The sequence below is a fragment of the Thalia democratica genome, chromosome 8, assembly GCF_965202585.1.
Source record: "Thalia democratica chromosome 8, ktThaDemo2.hap1.1, whole genome shotgun sequence".
Lineage (NCBI taxonomy): Eukaryota > Metazoa > Chordata > Thaliacea > Salpida > Salpidae > Thalia > Thalia democratica.
This window is the reverse complement of record NC_139172.1, coordinates 3,793,177-3,811,120: the sequence shown is the minus strand read 5'-3', so window position 1 is coordinate 3,811,120 and position 17,944 is coordinate 3,793,177. Positions and strand designations below refer to the sequence as shown.

Sequence of the window (17,944 nt, the reverse complement as noted above, 5' to 3'; positions counted from 1 at the left end):
CAGTGAGTAAAGTTTACGTATATTAAGTTCAACAACTTACAGGATTACCAAAATACTACTGACTATATATCAAAACTATAAAATAATTGATTTTTTAAAGTTGAAAATAAAAGTTTTTTCTAAGATTAACATAAAAGTAATTTTAAACTTGTTTGTTTTATCTGCACACTTAAGCGTTTTTAAATTGTTGTAATGAAATGTAAATAGTGAAAATTTAAATAAAAACTTTTGTTTACATATTATCAAGTGTAATAGTTAAACCGAATTCAGTTCGAAGAAAACAAAAAAAAAGTACAGATTAAAAAACTATTTCCTTGAGGCAGTTTCAGTTGTTAACAGCACCAAGTAATGACACAGTAAACAAAATGACATAATACTTGCATTAAAAATAACATTATATTTATATTCTAAAATACAACATTGTAATTCTTGTTGATATTATTGTAGATTTTATATGTGAGTATTAGAAAGATGAAAAAATGACAAACAATAAAGCAAACATAAGTTTTAATAGTTTTAAAAAGATCGGTTAGTTTTTTTTTTGAATTGATGTTTTAAAGTTTCAATAATAGCATTTAAATAGTTTGGTACAGGGTAGAAGTATAGTATCTTTAAAAATTATTTATCATAAACTATTTATGAGTTACAATTTTAATCAAAAATTCGCTTTTGGCTAAAATAAGGTAACTAAACTTTACCTGTATTCATTAACTTTGACTTTTACGGTTTAACTGTTGTTCGTTTATATATTTTAAATGGCTCTGCTTTACTACCATATTAAGAAAGTAAAAATGTGTCTGCCTAAGAATATATATTTTTTATTAAACTATAAAAGAAAATATAACGAATGTATTTATAATAGTTTATAATTGTGTAACTACTGCGCTTTGAAATCTTAGCATTTTGCTGAAATCTAGAATGAATAAAAATATTATAATATTAACCAAAAAATTAAATTTAATAAAATAAAAACTATAAACCAAGTGCAATATTTGTTTGAAGATTAAAACTGATCAGGTAGTTTTGACTGATTTTATGATAGCTTTAAAATATAAAAATAAACATCATCGACTAAAAAATAATTTAAAATAAGAAATCTTTTTCTGTTTTTTAAATGCTACTCTAACAAAAAGCTATAAAATACATTTACAGACAAACTTTACAAAGTGTCTAGGTATAAAAAAGGTAAAAAATAGCACTTTAAATAATGTGGCATAGAAGCATAAACAATAAATCCAATAATAATTTACACTCAAACAACTAGCAAAATATCATGGAAAATATTTTACTGCTATGAAAACTTGAATGAAATTAAATAAAATTACTTTTAGTGCAAAATATAAAATAAATTATGTACTATTTCAAACCAAATAATAATATGAAAATAAATGCAAAACAATTACGTGCAACAAAATTCAACACTTGTAAATTTGCGCACCGTCAGAGGGCGCTGTTGCGAACAAGAATTGAGAAACGTCATCCGCGTCCGAGTACGCCACCGTGCGGATAGTTTCGAGGAATGTTGGAACGTGGGATTTTGTTACCAGGGAAACGGTGCATCCTCCCCAACCGGCACCCGTCATTCGCGAACCCAACGCCCCTGATTCCCTGTATAAATATTCTGTTGGTTTTTTGTAAAAAAAGTAGTATTTCATGTATTAAAAAAAAATGACTATATTTACAGTGTTGCCACTCTTTGAATCAAAAAATCTTCCCTGAGTGACCAGAAAATTCCCTGAGTTTTTTTTTTTAAATCTTTAAAACTATTTTTTTTTACTCATCTAAAAATAATTTCTAAATAAGTATTTTGAAATAAATAAAACTAGTTTTTTGAACCAAATTTTGAAACTGGATTAACTAAATTTCATCTAAGACCTAAAAAAAAATTCCCTGAGATTTAAACAAAAAATCTAAAAACTTTCCTTAAATTTTTAGAAAAAAATAAAACTACCCTGAGTTTTTCTGAGTTTAAAAAAAAAGAACCAAAATTCTCTGAGTTTCCCTGAGTGTGTGGCAACCCTGTATGTGTTAACAAGTATGTAAGTAAACAGTAGACTTTGTCTAAGAAAGTTCATTAATTCAAAATAAAAACTATAAAAATTTAAATGATCTAAGGTCAATGCAAGCTAACTTTTAGAAATTAAATAAAGAATGATAAGATTCTTGTTTTGATTTAAAGGTAGTAATTTTTTAAGTCTTAAAAACAAACATACATTTATTAAAATAATAAATTTAAAAAATCTTTTTTAAAGCGTCTCAGCGAATCGAAACGACAAACTTTTTTGAGACTTATGTAGTTAAACTTTAACAAATAATTAACAACAAAATAAACTTAACATAAAAAAAAAATAATGATCATTTTGTAAACCTGCAAGTTTTGGTGAGCCAGTCGAGTTCCTCACAACTGCATTCGTACAACTCGGAACAACTACGGTGGCTTTCATTCATCAAATCACCCAACCGCTTCAAAACTTCGCTCTTGTCAGAATTTATGTCCGCTTGGTGTTGATCGCACATGTATTTGAATTTAATAACTCGATGCGCCTCCCCGTATACGTGAACTGCTCTCTCATACAATTTGAACTCCTTAACTGTGTATAAAATTTATGTTATTTCGGGTGTGAAAATTTTTAATTTTTCATACAAAAGTTTATAAACAAAATTAAAAGTTTGTTAGATATAAGACCATTCAATAGAAGACATAAGTTAACTGAATATATAATAAACTAAACTTGTAGATTGAACAGAATTAATTATAGATTTTTTAAAAACTAATAATAGCAGCTGTGTTATCAAAAACGCAAACAGATTTAAAGCATCTAAAAATGTTTGATTAGTAGGGAATTTGATATTAAAATATATTCATAATCTCTCTTTTTGTTGTAACTGTTAAATTCATAATTTTTATTTTAGCAATAAAAAATTCAAATAATCTATGAAACTTTTTCTAAAGTCATCATAAGTGGTGAACATTATAGCTTGCACGACTCTTTATTAAGTTATGGACTTTTTTTTAGTTTGAGATTATGTGCGTTAAAAAGATAAACAAAAATTTACAAGAATGCATATATTTGTTTTAAATATCTTTAAATTAAATTTAATTATGGCGAATTATAATTTCTTAACTAATTTGAGTACATTACACAAACTAGATCATATTTGTAGAACAAAAATATTGTGTAAAATAGTGATAAAACTACACAAACCATCTTTTGTTTTATCACTGAGAAATTTTTCAACTAAAGTTTGTTCATCAACGGCAAGTATGGTACAAACTTCTTGCCTCGAGTAAGTTTGCTTGTGAAGTACTTCTTCGCAGTAACTCAACATTTTCTCAAAACTTGCGTTCAAGCATTTTTGAAGATCAAAAAAGTTAGATACTTCTTTCGCATCAACTTCTAACGTTTTCGCAAGAATCTGTTAATAAATAAAAACTTTAGATTATTTTAAGCTTTTGTAACTAAGTTATAACAATCTGTTTTAAAAAACTCTTTTTACTGAGCATTATCTATTGACTGCATAAAAATAGAATAATTAAAATTCCATTAAACTTTGCTAAAAAAATGAACTAGCAATCATTTTTTAATGAATATCAAACCAAAAATTGTCGAAAATAAGATAATCAAAGCTCAAGAATAGTCCATATTTGTATTTAGCTTGTAAACTAAATCCTAATTATTTATAATATATTTCCTACCTGACAGCCGATCTTGCATTCTGCCACTCGCTGGTTGAAGTATGACGTCACAGCCTTCCTTGATTGCACGCGTGAGTGAGCGATGACAAAAACACCGTCGTCAGGTAGTTTGACGTCATCAACCGTGAGCGGGTTGAAACCTATTAGTTTCGCCTGTGAATTATTAAGATTGAAATTTTAAATGTTTAAACATCTCCAATAAGTTTATTAGTATGGTATAAGTAGTTGTAAAAAAGAACTTTCAATTTTTGCCTAGATACCATTATTTTTTTACTAAAGGTTTTATTATTTAAAAAAATATGATTCTTCAGATAAAAAATGGCTATATGAGCAGTGAGCACAAATAATGTTAGTTAAAACTTAAAACTGAGACTAAGAAAACCTAGTAATAAAATCCAAACATAATAGTACAGATTTGATAAACTGAACAGTTTTGTGCAATACTAAGTCTACTATCATCAAATGAAAACAAAAGTTAGAAAAATACTTTATCAAACAGGTAATCAGCGAATATTGAACAAAAACTAAGCCACCGACTTTGCCGTGTTCAGCAAGAAATGAAATTGACTGATCCATACCGCCCCCTTGTGTACCAATGTAACGCTCGCAACGAGTGCACAGCTCAGCAAGTTTGTACTGGAATAATAATATATTATTATTTTACTGGTTATTACTTGAGTCTTGCAATATAGTTTAAACGGTTATTGATAACTATGTAATCATTAATAACTGGAAAGATAATATTCTATACAGTTACAGGAACTGTTTCTGTATTGTTACTGGTATGTTCTACTGTTACCTAGATAATATATTCAAGAATATTACATAACATTAAAATAGTTACATGAATACAACACAGATTCGTAAATATAGACAGTTAAAAAAGGTTGTTCTATTAAGTATAATTTATTTGTTTTAACATAAGTTTTTAACAAACTTTCTGGAAAAATAAATAAATACTATAATCTAAGTATTTTTTAAAATTATTATTGAACTCTTCTTGAGTTTAAATAATGTTTTTATTTATCCTAAATCACACTGAAATAAGTACGTTGTTTAAAAAACTATTTATTAAAAAAAGAATTCTACTTAAAAAGCACAACAACAAACCCTGTCAAGATCGACATTACTGATAACAGCGGTAGATAGACCTGCAGCGCAAACAAAAGCACTGGAACTCGACATTCCTGCCGCCTTTGGTACATTTCCATCGACTAACACTTCTATTGCTGGATTGTTTGTAGCTGTGTGGATAATATCGATTTTGAGATTATAAGTGAAACAAGACTAATTGAATCTTAAAGTTATATAATGCTTATAATTATCAGCAACGACTTTTAATTAAGTGTATAACTTTTTGTAATTTTCACTGAAGTATTTTTATAAAACAATATTAAACGTTTAATTTCAGTACCTTCTGTAGAATTAATATGAAAATTAACTAGAAACTAGCTTTTGTTTTGAATTAAAAGCTATTGGTATTTATTAAAAGAGGTTAAAAATTGTATTCTATGGTTTACAAACATTTTGAGTATAAAAAATTGAAGAAAAACTTTTCAGTTATAAGCCTATCACTAAGAATTAATAATAAATTATTTTAATCTGATAACAAGGTTAATACATTAAAATGTTTATTTTGAGAAAATATTACATTTAATAATGTTTTACAACGCATTCAACTTAAAAATTAGTTTATACCAGTTTGTTATAAATCTAAAATTATTAGACAATAAGAAATGCTTAGGAGAAGGCAGGTAAATATTTTAGCATATTACTTCAGTTATAAAGTCTTTTATAATTTTTTTAGAGAACAATAAAAACTGACTTAAAACAAAACTGAATACTTTTAAAGCCAATATTTTATCTTTGAATATCTAGTATGAAAACAATTAATTAAAATAAAACTAAAACTTGTTACTCCTAAAAAATAAACACTTTTTGATAATTTTCTTTGAATTACAGTTTTTATTTTTAAAACAATACAAATTCAAAATATCAAACTCACAATCTATTGTCTCTTTATATTCTTCAACTACTCCTTTATAACCGCATAGAAAATAATGATACCATTGTAAGTTACTACGATCTATGTTGTAGTCAGTAGTTTTAACTTCTCCGTTTCTATAAAAAGTAGTTAAGTTCAAAATTAACATAAAAAACAAAACAACTTATAATTTAAAAAATAAATCTCAATTAACCAAAAATATAATGTATCAATTATCAACAAATTATATTTGAATACTAATTCAATTACAACTAGAGATCTTTAATTGAGTGAAACATTATTTTATAACGGAATTCTATTATACAAATTTTAAAAGTACAATTTTTTAACTAGATTAGCAACCAACTTATAGCAATCACTTGTATTAGAAAATTTAAGCATTCCAGTGTTGTTTTTCCTGATGGCAATGCTTATATCTTGTGATATTGCCATTGGTAATACAGAATAACCACAGTAGTCGATATGTTCCCCAATAATGTTTACCTGAAATAAGAATATAAAGTCTTAAAATTATAATACAATAATAGAATATGATAGAAATATCTGAAATTTTGCTAGTTAATAAACGAAAATTAATTAAAACTCCTTTAAAGTTCAACAACAGTTTTTAATCAGCAAGTAATAGTTTATGTATATTCATATTTATAGTTAACACTATAAATCATTAAATTATACATAATTTAGTAAAAGCTTAAAACACTAACCTGTAAAAATTAAAATAATACGAGTAAGACGAAATATTGAAAAAAATTGAAAAAATTATTCATATAATGAAAATTAAGCATCATCCAATATTAGTTTTGCAGTATTTAAAAATGGTAGAAAGGGATAGATGTTCTGTTTTTAACATGAACGTAAATTGTAAACAAATGATTAAATTGTATAATGTTAAAAAGTTTCAGCTGATACAGATTTACTTTTTGTCAGAAGTAAATTTTATTTAAATTTCAGTTACATTCAAACTTCATACATTTTTGTTTATAAAACATATTATAGAATAAAATTATGCTCTACAAATAATTAAGTTATTTAATTCAACCTTCAATAACCAGGAAGAAACTTGGGTATTAGAAAAAGAAAAGAGGTCCTAAGATAAAATCTTGGTTTTTAAGTTGGTAGCTAGTATGATAAAAGTAGAAATTTAATAACTATTAATCAACACCTTGAATGAAATATGCTTTAATAATAGAGTAATCAAATAACTTGAATTTAACACTTTTAGAATTAAGAAATAGTTAATAAATATGTGAACTAAATAAAAACGTTGATAATAAAATTTCAGGATGACAAAATAAAAAACACAGTTCTAAAATTCAAATATTAATTTTTTTTTTTCATGGTTCTACATTAATAGTAGTTTAAAATAAAAACAATAAAATCTTTTAACTATTTTAAACAAATTTAAACATGTTGAAATTTAAAAAATATCAAGAAAAATAAATTGCTTAAAGTTTCAAAACAATTTTTGTAAATTTTGAAAGTACAAAAATCCACCAGCGTTCTAGAATTATAAAAAGTTTAAGTTTTATTTTCACAAAAGCTAGTACAAATAGTATATTTTATTTAAGTTCTTAAATACTAAATTTACAACCTTAACAACCGTTTTTTTTTCTAAAGCTAACACAAATTAAGTTTAAACATACTTGCTTGTAAAAGCTGTACCAGAAAAAATTTGAAAAAAACATCTAATTAAATAAACAAAATTAAAAGAACAAACCCTTCCAGGAGCTCTGCAAATAAATTCAGGATATCCTCCATACGTATTTTTAAATTTTGTGATTAGTTGAGTATACCTAAGATAATTATAAATTTAAAACTATAATTAAAATAGCTTTAAACTAGCAAATGAAGTTTTAATAGTCTTTAGAAGTATTCAAATATGTTTTAGGTAATTTTTAGAAATGTTAAAGATTTATTAAGAGTAACTTATTCATATTAAAAAACAAATAAATACTTATGAAAACTTCTGTCTCAATAGAAAATGACAAAAAATTCAAAATAGTAAACTCATTCTGAATAAAAGTTTGAAAAAAAATCTAAAAATGTTAAAATTAAATAGTGAAAATAGTATAGAGTATATATCTTATTAAAACAGATAAAATTTAGAAAAGTTATTTAACCGATATAAAGAAAGGTTTTATAAAAAAGTTAATCCAATTAAGATCTTAGAAAAACAAGCTGGAGTTTTTCAAAAACTTTAAATTAGCATGACATTGCCTGAGTGTAACTAGCCTTTATTATGGAAGCCTGTGCTCTTTATTATTTTACAATATCACTAAAAAACTATTAATAAACTTAAAAAAGATTAAAAAATAATGACAAAGTAAAAATAAACTATAAAAAACTCAAATTTTTAGTTTGTACTTGTTACTTTAACTATAATTAAAAGAGTTAAATAAAAAAATCGCAAACTCTTCGAATTAAAAAAAACTTGCTACTTGATTGAAATGCATATTTTGCTAAATATTTCAAATATTAAATTACATTATATACTTATTATTTACTTTTTAAAAATTTTAAGCTTAAAATATAGACGATTGATTGAAAAATTATAGTGTTAAAGTATTTTTTACTGTTTAGAATCTATCAAAATTAAAAATTGGTTTTAACCTTTGGCTTTGATCATATAAAAAATTAAAAGCTCTTTTACTTCTTCTTTTGCCACAATTGGCCACTGACTTTTTTGATTAGTCTCTTTAATAAACTTTAATTTACATTGGGTAACTTAAAAAGCAAACTTTGCTTTTTGGATTGCTTTTTACGTAACTAACTCTTTTTTAGAAATATATTAATGTATTATTAGCTGTTTAATAAAGGAAAATTAAAATCATATTCAAAAAGAGTATTTATGGTATTTCAACTAAAGAATACAGCTTCAGCTTATTTGAAAAATTTGTAATTAAGGCATTTTATTTCATCCCAGCATCAGATTTTTATATCTTTTATTAATCTATGATTGAAGTAATTTAAGTACTTTAAATATAATACAAAATTCATACACCAATTTAGTTTATCATAAACTTGGTAAAGTACTAGACATGTAGTTAAAAGCTATTTTATTTGTAGTACATGCATTTTACTAGTAATAGTACATGCATTTTTACCTTTTTAATCTTAATTTGTCATCAATTTCTTCAAAGTTTTCAATTTTAATTGAGGACATCAATGCAGTAAATTCTTTCAAATATTTTAAAAAGTATTTCTAAAAATTTTTTTATGCATTTAATTGAAACAAAGAAAACTTAAAATATAAAAATTCACATTGCATTTTTTTTGTAAAATAATTTGAGTCTTAAAATATATGTATGTATAGTTACTAGGTGGCCTTAAAGCTTTAGCTAACATTTATATAATTTTTTTTATAACTATCATTTTATATATACAGGGTTGCCACTCTTTGAGCCAAAAAATCTTCCCTGAGTGACCAAAAATTTCCCTGAGTAACCTTAAATTTCCCTGAGTTTCCCTGAGTATTTTTCAAATCTTAAAAAAAAAAATTTCTCTTCTATCACAAATTATTAATACCTCATTCTCATTTTTCTTCTTTAATAATAAAAAGAAAGGTTGTATGTGTATGCTTCTGAATTAAATTTATGAAAAAAACTGTTTTCAAAAGCTCAATCTTTAAAGGTTTAAACCAATTAAAAATTAAAAACTAAATTTTTGCACAACTTTGTGTAAACTTGTTAGTTAACTTTCTACATAAAAGAATAAAGTTTAATTTGTTTGAAATTTTAATTGACAAAATCTAATTATACTATAATAATAATTTCACATGAAGAACTCACTTAAATGCATACATAATAACTTCATTATGACTTGTATGTCTTTCCTAGCAACTGTTCTGAATGCAGTAAATAAAACTTAAAAGCTTAACAACATTGTAAAAAACCTGCAAAAAGAAAGTTTAAAGAAATAGCTAAAGAAATATCTCATATCAAAATACAACTTAATACCTAACAACTGATACAAAATAATCTAAAATTAAAAATTTTTTTACGTCTTTTAGATGTTCATACACAATCTATTTTAAATAACTGAAAACATAATTTTGATTTTAAAACAATTTCACATTACCTAATAAAAAAATCTTAATACTGTTTTTTTAAGTATGCAATTTCTAAATCAATAGTTTTAATTTTATTTTCAAGTTTAGTTGTGTTGTCCTTAGCAGCTATTCCTCTTGCTAATAATTCTTTCATTGCTTCTAAATCAGACTGTTTGTTGGCATCTGCAGTATATTTGTCATAGTCTTCATTCAAACATTTGAGTTGCTTTGTAAGTTTACTTTTTTGTTCTCCTAACTTGCTCAAAGCATCACCTTTATTTGGAACATTTTTAGCAAAGTGCTGTTGCTCAAGATATGCCAAATATTGGGCCCTAGAAGATTTTACAAATTCTAACAGTTCAGAACTTAGTTCAACTGTGCTTGGTTCTAGACTGTTTGCACATAGATGATCTTTGATCATTTTTCGGGACCTTATTGTCATCTCTCACATATTAGTTGATATTACTTCCTTATTTAAGCTAAAGCCCCGTTCAACACTTGCCTGGCCATTGTGAAGCACAAAAACAGCCTCAAGGACTCTTGTTAAATCTTTATACTTGCTTGGGATATCGAGTGTGTCAAAATAAAAGGTGTCTAAACTATGACTTTTTTCAAGAAAATTTTCAAAAAGTATTTGAGTGTTAGAAGAACTTACAAATCAATGTATTGATTAATGCTGTCATCAACCTCTTTTGCTTTTAGTATCTTCATGCTGACAAGTTGTTGGACCAACCTTGTAAAGTTTCTGACACAACGGTCTTTACCCATTCCAATTAGACATGCCGGATTTAAAACAGTAGCCCTTCTTAAAAAGTTCAAACCAACAGTCATTCTTGTTTTAATTTTTTTTTATTATAGCAAATATAAAAAGTTTGCATTCATTGTGAAATGACTTGAACAAAATGTTAGAAACTTTACCTTGATTTAGCAAATCTTGAATTAAATTAGAAGTAGCACATCCTAACTCTACATCTTTTTTGTGAAAACTTTTATTTTGAAAATGCTCATTATTTAGTTCAAGTAGCTTTTTTCCATTTGAATGGGCTTCCATGAAAGAAGTAGTAAAAACAATATTCATTAACTTGTATACTAACTTCTGTATATCATCATACATGAAAGGAATGCTTGGGCTGTTTTCCTGATACCTTATTAAATATGGAACCAAAATTGAGGCAACAAAGCTAAAAAAATTCTATTGAAGAACTAGCCGCAAGGCTAAAAAAAATTCTAAATAACCACTTAAATAATAAAAATTACTACTTTTGAACAACATATTGAAACTGGATTAACTAAACCTCATTCTAGATCTAGAAAAAAAATCCCTGAGATTTTCAAAAACTTCCCTGAAATTTAGAGAGAAAATCAAAACTTCCCTGAGTTTCCCTGAGTTAAAAGAAAAATGCCAAAATTCCCTGAGTTTCCCTGAGATTCCCTGAGTTTCCCTGAGATTTTCTACAGTTTGAAAATTCCCTGAGATTCCCTGAGTTCCCTGAGTGTGTGGCAACCCTGTATATAACAAATATATGCTTTAAACCAAGTGTAATACATATTAACTTAAGAATGTATAGTTTAAGAGATCATATAACAGTTTTGCTTTAGCTTGTGGTCAAGATTTATATGTTATAAACTTAGTATATTTATTAGAAAATTGTAAAAATCTCAGATCTTAAGCAAAAACTGGTCACAATATTTTACTTTATTTAAAGTCTTGTTAATAGCTAGAACATTTCTGTTAATCTTTTGAAAAAATAGACTTTATTAAAAAATTATATATAAAATCCTAAAATCATTTATATTATGTAGTAACTGTTTTTTAAAACTAGCTAAAATCATAGGACATTTGACAAACAAATTATATCAAAACTTATTAAGGATATTTGTAAAACTTAAACAAATAGTACAACAAAACTTAAATATAATAATAAAGAAAATTTAGGTCTTAGCAGAGAGTGATAGAATAATTCTATTTGTATAAGAGTTTATTATACATATAAGTACAAAATAGTAAAAATGCACAACAATACAAAGTTGAAACATTTAAGCAGAATAAGATCTTTTTATAATTGTTATTATTAAATACAAATGATAAAAGCTGTATTAAAAATATCACTGCATAAAAAAAAGCAAAAAAAAAGCTTTACAAAGCATAGAAACAAAGAACTTTGAAAACTCTAATAAATAACTTAACTTAAAAAATAAACATTACATTTAGTCATTATTTTAATCTTAACCTATTAATAGAAATGCAGTTTTAACTTTACTTTAAAAATAGACTCTATTTGAAAAAAAAAACTGTTGTAGTAAATTCAGTGGTAAGTTAATCCCTATATGTAAAGAATTTCTATCCAATACAATTTTGCAATTTCAATCTTGTTATAACACTTTAAGCAGATTGAGCAGAAGATGAACCAGCGCCATAAGAATTCACAGAGCTGAAAAGTTTTGCTCCAAAAAACTTGGTGGCCGCGCTCCCCATTTCCTTATTGCTTGAAAACTTGCACCTAGTGTAACCCCACAAGTTAGTGCAGTTAAGAATCAAAGCAACAACAACCACCATCAGCCACTGCAGGTGAAGGCTGAAAAGCGAAGTGAAAAACATCAGCACCCAAAGCAGTGGAAACACGACAAGAACAATCCAAAAAAGCCTTGATTCAAATGGTGTGGTGGGGACGTTCTTGTTGCTTTCAAACTTCCATTCACTGCTTCCATCTTCTTTTATAACGTTGCTCCACATCAAACCAACCATGAACCTTCCAGTGATGTTTTTAACGCACCAAAAGTCCATTGAAAGAAGAAGAACAATGAATATGAAAGAAGTGACAAAACCAATGTTTAGTATTCCACATATCAAGTAGGTTACCAGAGCTGCAGTTCTAAATAAAACGTGAGAAATTGACACAAAAGGATGCCTGTATCGCTTTTCTGGTTTTGGCGGTAAGTTTTCCTCACCAAAATCTAAAACTGTATCATTGTTCATATTTTTTAAAGCTAATCTGGTCAAAAAGCGGAAGTTAGTATCAATCTATAAGAAAAACTGATATTTTTATGCCTTTAAAATAAACACTGTTCAAGTAAAAAAAAAAATATTAATAAATTAAGTATACATAATATCATAAAACTTTTACAATAAAACCATTAATAATTGATCATGAAAACTAAAATTTTAAATCTAATACAAAAAGCAACTATTAACATTTTTAAAAAGAACAAACAAAGTGATTCTTTATAGCTAATTTTTCATCATAAAATATTTATTGAATACTACTGTATTTTTCAAATAAATTTGTAGCTAGTATTTTACCCGGATTGATTTGTCTTTTATTTGCCATTTTTCAATCTTATAATTAACTAGAAACTTTTCAAACTAAATTATACATTTTTTTTTAATCTCTGAAGCTTTTGAATAAAAATATTTATTGAAATTTACAATCTAAAAAGAATACTTTTTTTAGATATTATAAAAATAATTAAATACAAGCCAAGAAGTTTTTATCACAGTTCTTAGAGAAAAACTTCCAAATTTAACATCTCAGTTTTAAATTTAAAATCTTAGTTTAGACCTACTTTATGTGACAATTTTTCAAAGTCACCTTTTTGGGCAGTTTTGGGTAACAGGGGATGCTAGTTAGCAAAGCAGATAAAAATTAAACTGGTAAAATTAACTAGTAATGTGGCAAAATACAAAGGGGACGTTAAAAAACTGTTAACGAGGTGTTTATTAAAATGAGCTTGGGAAACCCTGATTAACCTTTGTTGGTCAGCACCCATTTGGTCTTATAACTAATGACGTTACCTATTACATAAGTATTAGTTGCATAGCATATTAACAATAGAACTTTTTACTACGTTTTTATTTTCCAATTTCAAATTATAAATGATCTGATCCCTATAAACTAAGATAAAAACTTCAATTTAAGGACATAAGGGGGGGGTAAAACACTTATTTTTAAATTTGATCTTATTTTATATAGTTTTTACAAGACGCTTTTTACAGATTCTAAATACTTAAAACAATTTTTGAGATATAGCTGGTCAAAGTTGGAGACAACAATAGGTTCCTTATTGGAGGCGCAAACTAAAACAGCAAAAATGACTGTTTCTCTAAAAATCTATTTTCTCCTACGTTTTTGAGATAAATACCTCAAATTTTCAGGAAGTGTTCTTTAATATATTAAGAAAATTATGTGGGAAAATATTTAAAAAAATTTTAAAGTGAAAATTTATATAAAAAGTAAACAAAAAAACTGTTATCTTTTGTTTCTTTTTTTTTTATAAAATTTTTGTTTTTTTTTTTTTAATTTTGTTCCAACAGAATTTTCTAAATAATTTAAGGAACACTTCCTGAAAAGTTGAGGAATTTATCTCAAAACACGTAGGAGAAGATAGATTTTTAGTGATTTCTAGTTATTTGCCGTTTTAGTTTGCTCCTTCCATAAAGATTCTTTTGTTGCCTCCAACTTTGACCTGCTATATATCAAAAAAAAATTTGAATTTTTCAAATTGGTAAAAAACATGTTGTAAGTAACTTAGTAAAAACTATATAAAATAAGATCATATTTAAAAAAAAAAAGTTCACCCCCATATGCCCTTAAAAAACCTGAATATTTGTATAACTACACAGGGTTGCTGCTCGCTTTTCCAAACTTTTTTCCAGGATTTCAAAATTTCTTCCAGGTTTTTAAAATTACACATTTTTGGGTCTATTTTTAGTTTAAGGTTAAGTTATAGTTAAGAAACTGTGTTAAGTAGTATAAAAACATTGGAAAATTAGTGTAAAGCTACTTTAATGTATTAAAAAAAAATTATGATGACATAAAAAAATTAACCTTTATGGTAAATTTTTTGTGTCAAATCGAAATTTTACTACTGAACATGTGAAAATTGTTTAAAAATACCAGGTTTTTCCAGGGTTTTTTTTTTTTTTTGCCTAAATTGTCAAATTCCAGGTTTCCAGGTAAAGTGGCAACCTGCAGACAGAAATATTTAAAATTTTACTTTCAGAGTTCTATCTCACTTATTTATTTATAACTACATCAACACTGGTACACTAACTTTATGATACTTCCCTTTAACGTTGAATATGTTCACCTCTTTTGAAATAATCATTCTACTTTCAAAAACTAAGTTTATTTCAAAACAATTTCACATCTTTATAACCTACCCAAAACAAGGTAAAACAAAATCTCAAATTTACTTAAGAAATTCAAAAACTTTTTAAGTACTGTTAAATATACTTGTCTATAAAAACTTTTAACCAAATCTAAGATAATTTATTTTTACAAATTTGGGTACTTCCAAGCATTTTAACTGACATTTTCTCTTCAAAAGCCAAATGGTTATTTAAAAATTACAATTTGATTATCTACTTAAATAGATCTGAAATTCTAAAGCAACTAAACTGACATTTTGCCACTTTTTTCAAAGAAAAAACTGATTTAGTCTGAGTGTACAAACCCTGCTTTACATCATCATTACTAATAAATGGTGGTTGTAAATTTTAGATTTAATAAAGAAAATTAGAACATCACAAACATGTTACTTATAATGTAAACAATATCCTACAACAGATCTAAATATAATATTAATTTAAATTTATTAATTCATGTTTATAAACATGTGGCATCATATAAATAAGCAAGCATTATTCATTATGCAAACAACTAACGAGAATGTCTAAGACCTGGGTTTTTGTTCATCTTTTATCATTTTTGCAAAAACCTTATAATGAAAAAAAATATAAAAGTAAGTAACTTGATATTCAAAATTTTCAAATTTATTTTTAAAAGGTTTTTGTTCTAAAAAGAATTAGATTGAAATATTTTTTGTATAAACCTTCGTATTATTTTAAGTTTTATCTAAAGGGTACTTAAGTAAAAGGGGCTTTCACTAAGTCTAACTAAGATACTATTTATATTTTGTGATCAAAACTTTGTGAATCTTAAAAGATTCTTATTTATACGATATAAAAAATATATACATGTAACTTTAAACAGTCGAGCTGAGTTATATAAATTTAAGCAGTTTCTTAATGTATTAAGTTGTTGTTCTAGAAATGATGTAAGTTAAATATAGTATCGAAACTTTAACTTGAAAATTATTTATCATTTAAAGTTTCGAAACAATAATTTTACTTTAAACATATCATAAATTAAAATTTTACTAAGCTTTTATACGTATATAAAAGATTTTTTTTTCAGTTTTTAGTAAGGTCGTAAAGTTCACTTTTTATACGAGACTTATAACGATTTGTATTTTATTAGTAGAAGTAAATGTTCAGTAGAAACAAACAATAAGTTGCTTTCTTTTTGCTGTACTTAGACTAATGTTAAAAGGTATCAAAATCGTAAAACTAAAATATTTGTTTTTCTTTTTGCACCAGGTCATAGTGATAAGCGCTTTTTTATTGTTTGATAAACAATAACGATATTATAACAAAAAGGCTTATTTAAAAAAAAAGGTAAAACATAAATTATTGGACTAGTTTAGATATTGTTTATTAGCAAAAAACACAAAAATTATACTGTTGAAAATTACAACAAATTTCAGCAAGTTATGTTCTATGTGAAGTCCATTCTTTTTGATAAAAGGGTATAACTCTTTTTCTGAGAATATCTACAAAGGCAAGTAGTTTTTTTTAAAGTGTTTTAACCCATTTTCTGAGAAAGAATGTCTAAAATTTATGAATACTTTAATGAACAATATAAATTTTGCTTTTCACAAAGACTACAAAAAAATCTACTAAATTCAAAACATGCGATGAAGAACACATCTCCTAACCGAAAAAAACTTTGTTACCAGCTATAAGTTTTTACTGAGGCTTTGGGTAATTAAAACTTAACGTTCGATATTCAAATTTCAATAACCTAAAGTTTGAAAAAATCAAAAATTTTTTTTTGCCATCTTAAACTTTGTTTTTTTTAAAGGATATTTAAAATTAGAAATTATTAAAGAATAAAGTTTTTAACATTATGTACACGTATGAAGTATTAGTTATTAAATCATATTTAGGGAAAAAGGTATTAATGTTAATTTTGGTACGGGTGCACGACTACTTAAATTCGGACTATTTAATTTCTTAAAAGTAGTTTAAAAGGTCATGTCTCAAATTTAATTAAGGTCAAAAAAGGTCGTAATGTAATATTCTTACTTAAGTTCAAACTGTATTTTGAGATATAGCTAAAATAAGTATTAAATATAGTATTTTTTACTAGATTTCAAAATTCTGTTTTAACAAATATCTATTTTATGCACTTTTTGTATCATAATCTTATTAATTAAATCTACAACTCTTTTTTTCAGATCTATATTACTTTTTGATGCACGGAAATTTAAGTATTTTTTAGTAATTTGAATTGTCCGATTTTGAATTGTTATGTTACCTCACATAAAATGTTAGCCGTTTGCCTTGCAGATCTCTTCAGTTTTTTTTTATTTTAAGTTTTTTTTTTTCAATCTTATTCTTTGATCGAGGAAAGCACTACCTTCTTTGCATCTGAAAATGCTACTTTTAGTTTTGAAGATGCTTAAAGAAGAAGTAATCGAAAAATAGTTGATTTTAATTTTTATACTCCATTTTTCTTCACAGCATTGGATTTGAAAATATATTGACAAGTAAAGATATCCGGGATTCCCGAAACAACTAAGTTCTGGTAATACTCTTTTTAAAACTTTTCAATCTTTAAAACTTAAAAGCTGTTTGAAAAAATACATTTGATTATGGAGAGAAGATTATTGCTTAAAAACATATTCGGTTTAAATACAAAACGTTAAAACTACATGTTGTTATTTAATAGGTCGGATCTTTGACTCCAATAACTTCATATCTAAAGATTAACAAACAAACTTCACATCTACCAATAACCTTAAAACTTTTTATAAGATGGTAAACCATGGTTTCGGTCAACTTAAAAAGCTTAATAACCTTTGAACTTTTTTCTTCTTGTGGAGTTGCCTTGTTTTTACTTATATAAAAGAACAGACTGTTTAAGTTTTATTAAGCCTTTAGTTATACAAAATGCTAATTTAATTGAACATAAAATAACTTTATTGGTATTAATTTTTAATTAGAAATATCAAAGGAGATATAGCTCACTTTGTACACTAACAAATATCTTAAGTTCATTAAAAGTGTTTTTAGTAAGTACAGCTAGTTTAAAAACTCACCTTGAGAACTATTTGAAACTTTTCTTGCAAT

At 25.6% G+C, this 17,944-nt stretch overlaps 2 protein-coding genes across 2 annotated transcripts; both read right to left on the bottom strand.

Annotated features, from left to right (window-relative positions):
* Window positions 1–1,214: 1,214 nt before the first annotated feature.
* Window positions 1,215–8,900, bottom strand: LOC145843337 (N-acetylgalactosamine kinase-like). Its single transcript, XM_082950801.1, has 10 exons — window positions 8,807–8,900; window positions 7,420–7,495; window positions 6,049–6,185; window positions 5,703–5,818; window positions 4,808–4,941; window positions 4,235–4,333; window positions 3,698–3,850; window positions 3,207–3,417; window positions 2,369–2,591; window positions 1,215–1,608 (listed from the first exon to the last, which is right to left on the bottom strand). Exons 1-10 carry the CDS (start codon window positions 8,863–8,865, stop codon window positions 1,416–1,418), a joined length of 1,401 nt encoding a protein of 466 aa, XP_082806927.1. The 5' UTR covers window positions 8,866–8,900; the 3' UTR covers window positions 1,215–1,415.
* A 2,947-nt stretch (window positions 8,901–11,847) lies between these two features.
* LOC145842114 (Golgi apparatus membrane protein TVP23 homolog B-like) lies at window positions 11,848–12,739 on the bottom strand. The gene has a single exon (XM_082949500.1). The coding sequence runs from the start codon at window positions 12,725–12,727 to the stop codon at window positions 12,134–12,136; it is 594 nt and encodes a 197-aa protein (XP_082805626.1). The 5' UTR covers window positions 12,728–12,739; the 3' UTR covers window positions 11,848–12,133.
* Window positions 12,740–17,944: the final 5,205 nt, after the last annotated feature.